Source organism: Carex rostrata, chromosome 2 (assembly GCF_964058835.1).
Source record: "Carex rostrata chromosome 2, lpCarRost1.2, whole genome shotgun sequence".
NCBI classification, from domain to species: Eukaryota; Viridiplantae; Streptophyta; class Magnoliopsida; order Poales; family Cyperaceae; genus Carex; species Carex rostrata.
The window spans coordinates 14,715,208-14,729,373 of NC_135919.1; the positions used below are offsets into that span (position 1 = coordinate 14,715,208).

The 14,166-nt window shown below is 31.5% G+C and overlaps 1 protein-coding gene across 1 annotated transcript; it reads left to right on the top strand.

Annotated features, from left to right (window-relative positions):
* Positions 1 to 8,073: 8,073 nt before the first annotated feature.
* LOC144544566 (Cytidine/deoxycytidylate deaminase family protein) lies at positions 8,074 to 12,871 on the top strand. The gene is made up of 5 exons (XM_078293100.1): positions 8,074 to 8,300; positions 9,469 to 9,528; positions 9,954 to 10,144; positions 11,644 to 11,748; positions 12,534 to 12,871. Exons 1-5 carry the CDS (start codon positions 8,285 to 8,287, stop codon positions 12,720 to 12,722), a joined length of 561 nt encoding a protein of 186 aa, XP_078149226.1. The 5' UTR covers positions 8,074 to 8,284; the 3' UTR covers positions 12,723 to 12,871.
* The last annotated feature ends 1,295 nt before the right edge of the window (positions 12,872 to 14,166 follow it).

Here is a 14,166-nt window from a genome sequence, read left to right on the forward strand (position 1 = left end):
GAAGGAAGATCGGCCAGAGATGGATATATACGGGATTTCTTGCACCTGAGAGCTAATTCTGGAGTAGAGGAGAAAACCTAGGGTTTGGGAGCGACGGCACGGCTTGGAGACGAAGTAGAGAGGAGGAAAACGTGAGTTTTGCGATGAATCTTCTTCGTTCTTCGAGTTTTGCCATGAACTCCATTATCTTTATCTCTTTTATTTGCTTTTTTTTATTATTTTAGATTAGGCTTTTTAGTTTCTAAGGTTAAGATGTAATCGAATGTTTTGTTTTGCATGTTGGATATTGGAATTTTTGTGTTTCCTTTATTGTGTTCAATTTTAATTGCTCAGCAGAAATTGTTTGATTATTATTGGTTTGCCAATAGATGAATGGCCACATCTGTAGCGCATTACAACCCTTATAATCTCTCGACCAAACTAAGTACATGAGGTAAGATTAGTGACCAGAAAGGTGAAACCAAGTAGTAGCCGAAAGGTGAACATTTCCTCTTATCGACGGATAAGAGGTTACCTTTAGTATACCAAACAAGCAACTAGGTAATTCAGACCAATATACGACATTTGAGGTCTAGAACCCGACGAGGGTAGATATTGCAATTCCATACCAAGTTAATGAACCAACATACGACGGTTGAGCTTTAGGAACATTAGGTCTGATCAGTTGAACCTACACAAAGGAACAACACAAAGAAATTGTATCTGGTGCATTAACTCGAAGTCAGTACGGACCGGACAGGAAGCTGTACAGCCCGTGTCACCTGATACGACCCGTACAGGAAGCTGTATGGCCCGTATCAGGGACTGAGAGGTAGAACTTAGATGAGTCTGAAACCCTGGAAACGCCTTTTTATTCTTATTAAACAAAACCCCAAAAATATTTATTGTTTTGAATATTATTATTTATCTTTTTAAAACACCAAAATCACATTTGCAACTTCTAGAGTTTATTTAATTTAAGTAAAGTCCAGTTAAGTTTCAATCGTCCCTGTGGATCGATACTTGATAATACTACACGATTAGGATTGTACACTTGCAATCTGAGTCGAAAGTGTAATCAAAGTTAAAAGATACAGCTTGCTGTACTGAAACTTTGTGCATACGCTTTTGTGTGAACATTGATCATTAGTTATAATATAAATTTTAAACTAATCTGATTGAAACCAATTAATTGTAATATTTAGTTCAATTTCTAATTCATTGGTTCAACTTATATTTATGCGAATCAAATAATTTGTTTTGAACAAAATTTAGTTAATAATTTAAAAGACAGTGAAGATGTGTCTCGATAGCTATTGAAATAGTTATATGCGAACCGAACATAAGAATGACACATTATCTGAAATAATGAAAACAATAGCCATGCGCGAACCAAACATGATAATGACATATTCCTTGGAATAGTATTCCTTGGAATTACATTCCCTGAATATAAGCATGATAATGACATATTTCTTGAGATAATATTCCTTAGAATTACATTCCGCAAATCAAATGCCCCCTAAGTGAATTCATATCCTCTAAATTAACCCAAAAGATTCTCTATGTATCTCAACCGTCCAATCTGTTTTAAGATTCGTGCAGATTAGATCTGCACTAATATTAAAGTACTCCAATATTATAGACAGGAGCCGGATTGACTCCGTTTAAAATCAGACAGTTGAGATTCACTAACTCATAAGATTCTCTTTTGAGTTAATGCAGAGGATACACATTCGTCTTAAGTTCACCAAGTCCCTTGGTGAACTCAAGTCTAAAACCCATCAAATCGGCTTCAAATAACAAATCTGAACCGTTGAAACCCGCCTACCATATGAGTGATGCGTCTACATGTGAAAATTTTAAATATTCGAATTAATTTAGTATAAAGTCAAGAGGTCAAAATTAGAATGTTAATAAATTAATTTTAATACATTCATTTTTTAAACGTTTTTTTGACCACTTGACTTTATGCAAAATTAATTTTAAAATTAAATTTTTTTACATGTAGATGCATAACTTGTAAAATAAATGAAAACAATAGCCATGCGCGAACCAAACATGATAATGACATAGTCCTTGGAATAATATTCCTTGGAATTACATTCCCTGAATATAAGCATGATAATGAATATTTCTTCAAATAATATTCCTTAGAATTACATTCCCTGCAATATTTATATCCTCTTTGGCCTGGGAGTAGTCTATAGCACGAACCAAACCCCCCCAAGTGAATTCATAGAATCTTTTGAGTTAATGTATCTCAATCGTCCAATCTGTTTTAAGATTCGTGCGGATTTTATTTGCACTAATATTAAAGTACTCAAATATTATAGACAGGAGCCGGATTGACTCCGTTTAAAATCAAACAGTTGAGATTCATTAACTCAAAAGATTCTCTTTTGAGCCTTGGTGAACTCAAGTCTAAAACCCGTAAAATCGGCTTCAAATAACAAATCCGAACCGTTGAAACCCGCCTACCATATGAGTGATGTGTCTACATGTGAAAATTTTAAACATTTGAATTAATTTAGTATAAAGTAAAGCGGTCAAAATTAGACATTTGCTAACGGGTAACCCGTGACCCGTTCCGAGTTGCCCGTTACGGGTAACGGGTAGGACGGGTAAAGGGGTAGGTCGGGTACGGGTAAAACCTGTAACGGGTAGACGGGTAAATTTCCAAAAATGTATATCCGGTCCGTTTATTACCCGTACCCGTTGCGGGTTGACGGGTACGGGTACCGCGGGTACGGGTCCGGTCCGCCCATTTTTTTTTTTTTTTTTTTTTCTGTTTTTTCCTTGTTTTTTTTTCTGTTTTTCTTTCCGTTTTTTTTTCTGTTTTTTTTTCTGTTTTTCTTTCTGTTTTTTTTCAGTTTTTTTTTTCAGTTTTTTTTTTCAGTTTTGTATTTCCGTTTTTTTATTTTTTCTGTCTTTGTTTCTGTTTTTTTTTCCTGTTTTGTTTAATATTTTTTTTCTGTTTTTTTTACAGTGTCGTATAAATATTATTATGTGTTTATAATTCGATTTTTATAATATGAATAGTTCGATATCAAATAGAGTATATATATACATGAAATTATCAAGTCGCGTCTTTATAATTTATAAATGAATAAAATTTGTACCTTATATATAAAAATTATTCGTACGAAAATTTGTATATTTATACGGCTAAGTACAAATCTATTTATTTATTTCTTTAAGCAAGTCATTTTATTTTATTTTCAAATTCTCATTATAATTAAAATAATAAATTATAAATAATAATATCTTAAATTAATTTATTACATTAAAAATAATTATGAATTGGTTGGGCTTTGTGGGTTATGTACCGGGCCAATTCACTAAGCATTCTTTTTTCATCAAATTTTGGGTTGGTTAAAGTACCATCCGGGGTGATTTGAGTTTGAATTTGCGGGGTATTATTCGGGTTATAGTTTTCACCCTTTCTAATATGCACATCAACATGTCTTTTAAAGCTACTCATACCACTAGCTTGTTTATAAACAAAATAAGGTTTCTTGCAATGGTCTACCTTACAATAAAGAGTTTTCAAGTAACCGTCGTCATCTTTGGTCACACATCATACCATTCAAACCAATATTGGTTGTATTCGGGAGGTCTTCTAGCCTTCTTTGCTGCTGGTTGTTGTGGGGGGCGGGGGACAATTGGCGGAGGAGGAGCGAGACCTTCTTCTTGAATTTCAGTGACACTTGTCGAAGGAGTACCTGAAATAGGGGGGTTGAGTTGACTCGACGATGCAACGGAAGAAGTGCCTCCATATGCATACGGTGGTGGTAGTTGATGTGATTCTTGTGGAATGAATGTGTTTGGATCATTTGAAGTATAATACGGTGCACCCGTTTGGGGGTTTTGTTGATAATTTGTTTGTAGCATTTGGTCTCTTCTTTGATAATTTTGGGGAGGTTGTGGATAATTAGGTGGCGGCATTTGAGAGGAACTATCAAAATAATTTTGTGAATAATCTTGTGGATAATTTGTAGTTGGTATTTCGGGGCCAAAAATATCGGCCGACATTCTCGCGATATCTTCTTGCACCGAATCACGATGAGATGACATTTTTAAAAAATGTAAACCTATATTCAAAAATAAATACAATTACTTACCATATTCAACAAATAAATCTAACCTAGTTATATAATGAATTTCAAATACAACTTCTTTAAAAAAAAAAACAGAAAAAAATAAATCTTAAAAAATCCGGAAAAAACAGAAGAAGAAAAAAAGAATTTGAAAAAACAAAAATAAAATGATTAAAATCTAATCTATTGAAAAATAAATCTAACATATTAAAAAATAAATACAATTACTTACCATATTCAACAAATAAATCTAACCTAGTTATATAATGAATTTCAAATACAACTTTATTTAAAAAAAACAGAAAAAAATAAAATTAAAAAAATCTGGAAAAAAACAGAAAAAATAGGAAAAACAGAAAAAAAAAAAAAGAATTTGAAAAAACAAAGATAAAATCTAACCTATTGAAAAATAAATCTAACATATTCAAAAATAAATACAATTACTTAACATATTCAACAAATATATCTAACCTAATTATATAATGAATTTCAAATACAACTTTATTTAAAAAAAAACAGAAAAAAATAAAATTAAAAAAATCTGGAAAAAAACAGAAAAAATAGGAAAAACAGAAAAAAAAAAAGAATTTGAAAAAACAAAGATAAAATCTAACCTATTCAAAAATAAATCTAACATATTCAAAAATAAATACAATTACTTAACATATTCAACAAATATATCTAACCTAATTATATAATGAATTTCAAATACAACTTTATTTTAAAAAAAACAGAAAAAAATAAAATTAAAAAAATCTGGAAAAAAACAGAAAAAATAGGAAAAACAGAAAAAAAAAGAATTTGAAAAAACAAAGATAAAATCTAACCTATTCAAAAATAAATCTAACGTATTCAAAAATAAATACAATTACTTAACATATTCAACAAATATATCTAACCTAATTATATAATGAATTTCAAATACAACTTTATTTAAAAAAAAACAGAAAAAAATAAAATTAAAAAAATCTGGAAAAAAACAGAAAAAATAGGAAAAACAGAAAAAAAAAAAAGAATTTGAAAAAACAAAGATAAAATCTAACCTATTGAAAAATAAATCTAACATATTCAAAAATAAATACAATTACTTAACATATTCAACAAATATATCTAACCTAATTATATAATGAATTTCAAATACAACTTTATTTAAAAAAAACAGAAAAAAATAAAATTAAAAACATCTGGAAAAAAACAGAAAAAATAGGAAAAACAGAAAAAAAAAAGAATTTGAAAAAACAAAGATAAAATCTAACCTATTCAAAAATAAATCTAACATATTCAAAATAAATCTAATTATTTCACAAGTTCACATAATAAATCTATCATATTCGAAATAAATATAACTTATTCAAAATAAATTTATCATTTTCAAAAATAAATCTAACATATTCAAAATATTTCACATATTCACAAAAATGAATCTAACATATTTTTTTAACCTATTAAAAATAAATCCGAATTTCAAAAATAAAATCTAACATATTCAAAATAAATCTAATTATTTCACAAGTTCACATAATCACATCTAACAAATCTAACATAAATTAAATAAATGTAAGATTCAATAAATCTAACAAATCTAACATAAATTAAATAAATCTAACAAATCTATCATAAACTAAATCTAACATTCAATTTAAATTATACATTTATCTACAACAATAAATCTAATATCAAATTTTAAATTACTCTACAAAAATAAATGAATCTAACAAAAATGAATCTAACATATTTTTTTAACCTATTAAAAATAAATCCGAATTTCAAAAATAAAATCTAACATATTCAAAATAAATCTAATTATTTCACAAGTTCACATAATCACATCTAACAAATCTAACATAAATTAAATAATTGTAACATTCAATAAATCTAACAAATCTAACATAAATTAAATAAATCTAACAAATCTATCATAAACTAAATCTAACATTCAATTTAAATTATACATTTATCTACAACAATAAATCTAATATCAAATTTTAAATTACTCTACAAAAATAAATTAATCTAACATAAAATAAATCTAACCTTTAAATTTCGCGGAAAAATCTTGCGGGAGGTGCCGAACTTTGTAATTTTGATACCTTCGTAATTCCGTAACGGGTTTAGCGAACCTCTAATTCCGTTTGCGTATTGGTAAAATGAATTAAATTACAACCATATATTTTTTTAAAAATAAATTTAAAAATTGAGAATAATGAAAAATGAGAATTTGAGATTGAGTTTGAGGGATTGAGAATTTGAGAATTTGAGTTAGAATGTGGAGAGGAAGAGGATTAGAGGGGTGTATTTAAAGAAAAAATTGGAGAGGGAATAAAATTTGAAAAAAAAAAAAAAAAAAAAAAAAAAAAAAAAAAAAAACCGACGTGACCCGGGTGGGTCCGGCCGGGTTTGATTTGACCCGGACCGGGCCCCTCTTGAACCGGCGGTACAATTCAAAATTTGAATTTCAAAAGTGGGTACGGGTAAAGTTGGCGGGTACGGGTAACGGGTAACGGGTAACGGGTACGGGTAACGGGTACGGGCAACCGGGTAAAGGGTACGGGTAACGGGTAACGGGTATGGGTACGGGTACGGGTAGGCGGGTATAGGGGTACGGGTAGGCGGGTACGGGTTGGCGGGTAGACGGGTACGGGTACAACGGGTTATTTTTTAAATCACGTTCTCCGGTCCGTTTATTACCCGTACCCGTCTACCCGTCTACCCGTTTGTACCCGGGCAACGGGTACGGGTACCACGGGTAACGGGTACGGGCCGGGCAAAACGGGTTCTACCCGTTCCGGGTTTAGCAAAAGTCTAGTCAAAATTAGAAGATTAATAAATTAATTTTAATACATTCATTTTTTAAACTTTTTTTGACCACTTGAATTTATGCAAAATTAATTTCAAAATTAATTTTTTTTACATGTAGACGCATCACTCGTAAAATAAATGAAAACAACAGCCATGCGCGAATCAAACATGATAATGACATATTCCTTGGAATAGTATTCCTTGGAATTACATTCGCTGAATATAAGCATGATAATGACATATTTCTTGAAATAATATTCCTTAGAATTACATTCCCTGCAATCCTTATATCCTCTCTGGCATGGGAATAGTCTATAGTGCGAACCAAACGCCCCCTAAGTGATTCAAATCCTCTGCATTAACTCAAAATAGAATCTTTTGAGTTAATGTATCTCAACCGTTCGATCTGTTTTAAGATTCATGCAGATTAGATCTGCACTAATATTAAAGTACTCCAATAGTATAGACAGGAGCTGGATTGACTCCGTTTAAAATCAGACAGTTGAGATTCATTAATTCAAAAGATTCTCTTTTGAGTTAATGCAGAGGACACACATTCTTCTTAAGTTCACTAAGTCCCTTGGTGAACTAAAGTCCACAACCCGTCAAATCGGCTTCAAATAACGAATCCGAACCGTTGAAACCCGCCTACCATATGAGTGATGCGTCCACATGTGAAAATTTTAAACATTTGAATTAGTTTCGTATAAAGTCAAGTGGTCAAAATTAGAAGGTTAATAAACTAATTTTAATACATTCATTTTTTAAACTTTTTTTAACCACTTGACTCTATGCAAAATTAATTTTTTTACATGTAGATGCATCACTCGTAAAATAAACAGATTTCAACGGTTCAAATTCGTCGTTTAAAAACGATTCGATGAGTTTTAGATTTGAGTTCACCGAGAAACTTAATGAACTTAAGAACACCATAGTTCTACTCCTATTAGTAATCAAATAATATCCAAAATACACAAAATGTAATAAACAAAATATATTTACAATATCATAATTATAATTTCATTTTTTATTCTAATAGTCCTTTTGCTGATTGTCTATTATTTCTCCTTATTATACGACTTGCAATCTAAAATTGAGGCATGCTGCGCATGCACCAAGTCTATGGAATATTTTATTCATCATGGATCCCACAATCCGTCTCTTTTTATTTTCGTCGATCCACGAACCTTCTTACAAGCACCACCACACGGCAAACCTTCTCATCTCTTTTCTCAATTCACATCCAGCATAAATAAACGCAAGGCTCTATAAATCTATATACCTCTGGTCACTGTCCTCTTTGAACTTTTCACGTCTCTTTTTATTTCTCTCTCCCTCTCTCTCTGTCTTTCGAGATCCCATCTCTTTATCATCCGAGGAGGAATCTCCATCTCTCTCAAGTCTCAATGGAAGAGGCACAAGGTATCTCTCTGTCTAATCTTTTTGTTTCGTTCGAACCTGACCGCACCTTAATTGAATCATTTTCGTTCAACTTTGGTTTGCATTGCGGCACGAAAGTTGTTGTTTTCATCTTGTTTGGCGTACTGCGATGGGGTAATTTGGGTAAATGTCGCAACTTTTGGGATCTGGAATTTTCCTTGGATTCCGGTTTCTTGTTGTAGTAGCTTTTAAGTAAGTAATTTTGATTTTTGCTAGCTTATTTTTTTAGACTATGTAATTGTATGATATCTCTGGCTGTTAACTGCTACAACTGGCACATTAACTTCCTTGGGTAGAAAGATGGGCCCAATCCTTAAAAAGTTATTTTTTTTAATTTGGCTTAGGATATACCAAGAGGAAATTGTTTTTTTCTTTTCTTTATTTTTTGCGATTATAAGTTTATATAGTGGAATTGTAAAACTCTGCTAATGATCAACTAAAATTATTTTTGCAAATGTTGCTACAGTTTGCATGCAAGTTTGTATGGTAGAATCTAAAAGTTTCTATTAGTTGAATGTTATAAATTATTGATTAAAGTTATATTTTTATATTTCTATATTGCTTGTAGTTTGTAAATAGATTTGGATTTACTAAATATGCAAATTATATTTTGTAATAATTTTTGCCTCATAGAACTACAATCATCCAAAAGCAAAATGATTGATATAATTTCTTTTTATTAAGAATTTCCCCCCCTTTCCCACCCAACACCAAAATTGGAGATCCAATAGGGGCAAGTAATACCTTTTATTTTCTTTTATAGACCTAGTGGTATTAATTAATCTTGTTACTAGTTGGAACTACTTACCTGTACTGGTATCATATTCTGGTAGCACCATTAGCTTTTCTTTTTTGTTGCTTCCTACACGTGTTTAATTTTTGTGACTTTGTTTGTGTGTGGTGTTTCATTCAGTTTTTCTGGAACCAAACCTTGGAAGTGGAACTTAATTTCAGCAAGTACCAGTACAAACAGCACAATAGGAGTACCCATAAGCTGCTATGAGAGTTTCATGTTGGCTATTTTAGACATGGCTCTGATGATTTTTTAATTCTCACCCAGTACCCATTGTCCTGCATAGTTCCATGTGTGCATTTGTTTAAGTAAACACAATAAAAGTGAGTTCTTGTTAATATTTCCTTTTTATTTTAGTTGTGGAAACAAAGGACGGAACTATCTCTGTAGCATCTGCATTTGCTGGCCATCAACAAGGTTAGTTCACATCTCTATTCCTGTATTATGTCATTTGTTTTAATTAGTATTTACATCATGGTCCTTAATTTTAGTTTAATTCCCATTTGGTATAATTAAGATTAAAATTGTTCATTTTATTGGCAACATCAACATTTGGATGCAAGAGGAATACTATTATTTGGTACACATTTCTGATGTATTCCTTCTAAAATGGACAAGAACCAGAGTAAATAAAAAAAAAAAATTTAACACTGCAATGTGATTAAATTGTTGGGCAAAGAGAACAGAACTTTTACCAACCTATATTACTCAATTCACCCTTTTAAAAAATGCTGATGGTAACAACCAAAAATACACCAAGTATTTTGAGTTAAACTCAAAGGACCTTGTCGCACTTTTGTAATTTTGTGCTAAATTACTGATGACGATGCTGTATTTTCCAGCTGTGCAAAATAGAGACCACAAGTTTTTGTCTAAGGCCGTTGAAGAGGCTTACAAGGGGGTCGACTCTGGTGATGGGGGGCCATTTGGTGCTGTTGTGGTTTGTAATGACGAGGTCGTCGTGAGCTGTCACAACATGGTTTTGAAGTGCACCGACCCCACTGCTCATGCAGAGGTCACCGCCATTCGTGAGGTAAAATAATGTAAAATAATGGATAATGAGCTGCTTTTTTTTGTGGATTTTTTTTCTGATTATTGCTACCTAGATTAAATGGGGGATGAATGAAGAGGCTATGTAGTTTACTGTGGTATTTATAGATTTGAGTAAAGCTAGTGTGTGCTATGCTCACCAAGTGGGCTTGGTGAACACAACTCCAAAATCTATCGGATTGAATTAAAATGACGAATCCAAATCATTGAAAACAATCTACTTTACGAGTGATGCGTGCACATGCAAAATTTTGAGATTTTCATATTTATTTCATATAAAGTCAAGCGGTCAACAAAATGAAGTTTGTAAGTTATTTTAATGGATTCATTTTTCATCATTTTTTGACCGATTGACTTTGTACTAGATGAATTCGGAAATTTCAAAATTTCGGTGAGCATAGCACACGCTAGTTTTGCTCTATATTCCTTTTTTCTTTTACTTTTGGCTTTGATTCAGCCACCTGGAAAAAAGTCTTCTGAATTGGCTAATGCTACTAGCATTTGAGCCTCTGCAGTGTGTGCTGCACCTTACTATTACTAAAACAAGTACAGAATGGTGTTACTAAAGAATCTTTGAGTATGATCATGGTACTAATGTTAGTATTAAGGGTGGTGCTAACTGTCCAGATCTTGCATTTTATGTCTAGTAGAGTAGAAAAATTCTATATATTTTTCAGAAAATTAACCTCATCCATCAGATTAGTTATAAATTGCCACAAATAAATGGTTAAATAAATGTCTGGAAATATGTATTATGACCTAAATTAGAAAATATAGAGGAATGACTGAGTTTTGGTCTCCCAGCTAGAGCCCTTGAACTTTTAATTTGGTCCCATCTGACTGTTGTATTTTTCTTTGGTGTAACCAATCCCGTGAGTCTTTTTTTTTTTTTTATCAATTGTGACTCAAATAGTTCACTCTAGGCAACTGAATCATGTGTCGAAGAGGAAGATTACTCATCTTCACTTTTTAATTTTTTTTTCGAGCGTCAATTAGGAGTTAATTTTGTTCAAGTTAAAAGTGTTCCTTAGAATTCAATAGCTTGATTGAACCTAGTGAAATAGTTCACAATGTGATTAAACAGTAGTTCAAGTGCCTTAGTGAACTGAGTTTTACAGTCCAAGGGAAAAAATTAGACTCCGCTCAAAAATGATTTTCATTTCAAACAATCCCATTTGAACAAAATAAATAAAAACAACCCCATTTGAGCAAAATATCAGTGATTGTGCTCTTGTTAACTCTAAATGTGTTGGTTAAACCTTTGCACTTGCGTTTTGTTGAACTATGAAAATTAAAGCCAAGAGATAAATTTTTAATAAATTATATCACCTTGTCATTAAGCAGCCTAAAACTTTCTGAAATGGGTATGGCTCTTACCTAACTGTCTGTACCAGCTAGCAACACTGTAACAAACTAAACTTTTCAGACCTTAAATTTTATTTTGGGAATGTATTCAATTAAATTGCCATTTCCCTCTTACAGGCATGCAAGAAACTTGGAAAGATTGAGCTGTCAGAGTGCGAAATATATGCATCTTGCGAGCCATGTCCCATGTGCTTTGGCGCTATTCATCTTTCCAGGATCAAGGTCATAATTCTTATTTCTATGTTTTTAATAATGTGCTTCTATTTCTGTGCTTTTCTCAGAAAAAATTATAAAAATATACTCAAGATTCAAATAATTATAAATTATGTCTCACCCTAAAATATGCTTCTATTTTTATGCGCTTCTCATAAAAATTTATAGAAATATACTTAATATAAAAATAATTATAAAATTGTGCCTCATCCTATAATTTTGCCCCACCCTACTAAAATCTTGGCTCAGCCCCTGCTGCTGATTTGAGTAAAATGAGATTTTAATCCTCTAATTACTTTAACTAAAGCTACTCCTGTATGCAGGATTAAGGTAAAGTAAGAGTTTTTACCCTTACTTCACTTGCCAAATGGGGGTAAGAGAGTATCACAAATTAAGTTAAGAAGTATTCCATTTTCTCTCAATCAACAGAACACAGATTACAGAAATTCCTTTCCAATGTTCCCAAATTCTGTAGTCCCAAGTCTGTCCCAAATCATGAAACGAGAAAAAAACATTTTTTTTTTCCCAATGAGATTGCCATCCTTGGGTTGAGTGCAGCTTTGCAAGTGTTAAATAGGGGTGTAATTTCATTCTTATGCTTGTGTACCCTTCCTTTGGGGAATGCGTGATGTTTGTGTATATTATAGGGGCATACACGGTTCTGGTGCTTAGCTTGCAGGGTATGCTTGATGTTTGAATTGGACACATAAAAAGTTTTTAAGCTATGCAATTATATTGTAGATTAATCTTTCAAACCATCTAATTAGTTTTGTACAATTCATTTGTATCTGAAGAGGCTGGTTTACGGTGCAAAGGCAGAGGCAGCTATAGCCATTGGATTTGATGATTTCATAGCAGATGCCTTGAGAGGCACCTCATTCTATCAAAAAGCGCACCTGGAGATCAAACAGGCCGATGGAAATGGGGCAATCATTGCGGAGCAGGTTTTCGAGAAGACCAAGGAAAAGTTTCAAATGTACTAAAATTCATATCCATGAAGGGAACAATAATTTTATTCAAGCTTTTGGTTGGGTATTTATCAACTGCATGAACAAATCAGTGGGGGTTTGGCGGGGACAGTTAGACGCCCATGATTTAATTAATATGAAGTTCAGGTGAAAGATTATTTCAATTAATTTTCTTCAGTTTTTCATAGCTTACTTGGTACACGAGCATAAATCGATGCTAAACTGAAGTGTATTTAAATAACAAGTCCTTGGAATAGGAGCATTTTATGAAGAACAAACTTTTGTGAGAAAACCAGGATATATCAATCTACTGAAATTTGTAAAGAAATGAAATTATAATTGTGGTGGTCTCCATTTTCTTTTCCATGAAGTCTGATTACAAAGAGATTGTAAAATTCCAGTAATCTTTTACGGTTAAACAGTGATCACTCTTATCTTTAGGACTTAATTTCAATCATTTTCTTGGCCTGTATAGGACTTAATTTCAAGTTGGGTTTAGATTGACGAAATTGCACAATTAAATTGAGATGCCAGTTAAGATAATGCAATTTATATTTTTGGGGGTTAATAATAAACTTATCTTTAGCATGTCCAAAATCCAGCTTAGTTGTATCATTTTTTTTCTTTTTTCAATTTCCCTTCTAGATGGAAACCTTCAGAAAAAAAAACAGTCACTAAAATAAAAAATTCTTGCCGACCAATTCTAGGCAAGAAGAAACCCACGTATTCTTTTCTTTTCTTTTTTCCGTTCTTCGGGGTGAACTTCGTATAGACGAATCATATGCATGTTGCTATTTATTTCTCTAAACTATTACATCCTTGCAAATTTATGCCGAATTTTTTATTAATAGAAATAAAATAAATAAAATATTTAAAAAGAACACTACTTTTGAGTTTTTGCGAAAACTAAGTAGATCGGGCTCTGTAAACCCGTCCCACCGGACGGGTCCAATTGACCCGTCCCGGTTAATCAGATTAGCCGTTAACCAACATCACGGAAAAAAAAAAAAAAAAAAAATCTGGACGGGTTAAGTAACCCCGTCCAGAATTTGAAAAAGTATATTATATTATATTATTAGATTAGATTAGATTATATTATTATATTATATTATATTATATTATTATATTATATTATTATATTATATTATTATATTATATTATATTATATTATATTATATTATTTTTTGTTTTTTATATTATATTATATTATATTATGATTTTATATATATTATATTTTTTTGTTTTTTATATTATATTATTATATTAATATACTTATATATATATATTATATTATGAATAGAACTAGTTTAGTTGTGCCTTAAGTCCACCAAAGTGTTTGGTGAGCTTAACTCCAAAACTTATTAAATCGGTTTCAAATGACGAATCCAAACCGTTAGAACCTGCCTATCTTGCGAGTGATGCGTCTACATGTGAAAATTTTAAACATTTAAATTAATTT

Coding starts and splice junctions, on each gene's coding strand:
- LOC144544566 (XM_078293100.1), top strand. Junction 10,145..11,643: donor AGGTCACCGCCATTCGTGAG/GTAAAATAATGT, acceptor TCCCTCTTACAG/GCATGCAAGAAACTTGGAAA. Junction 11,749..12,533: donor TTCATCTTTCCAGGATCAAG/GTCATAATTCTT, acceptor TTGTATCTGAAG/AGGCTGGTTTACGGTGCAAA.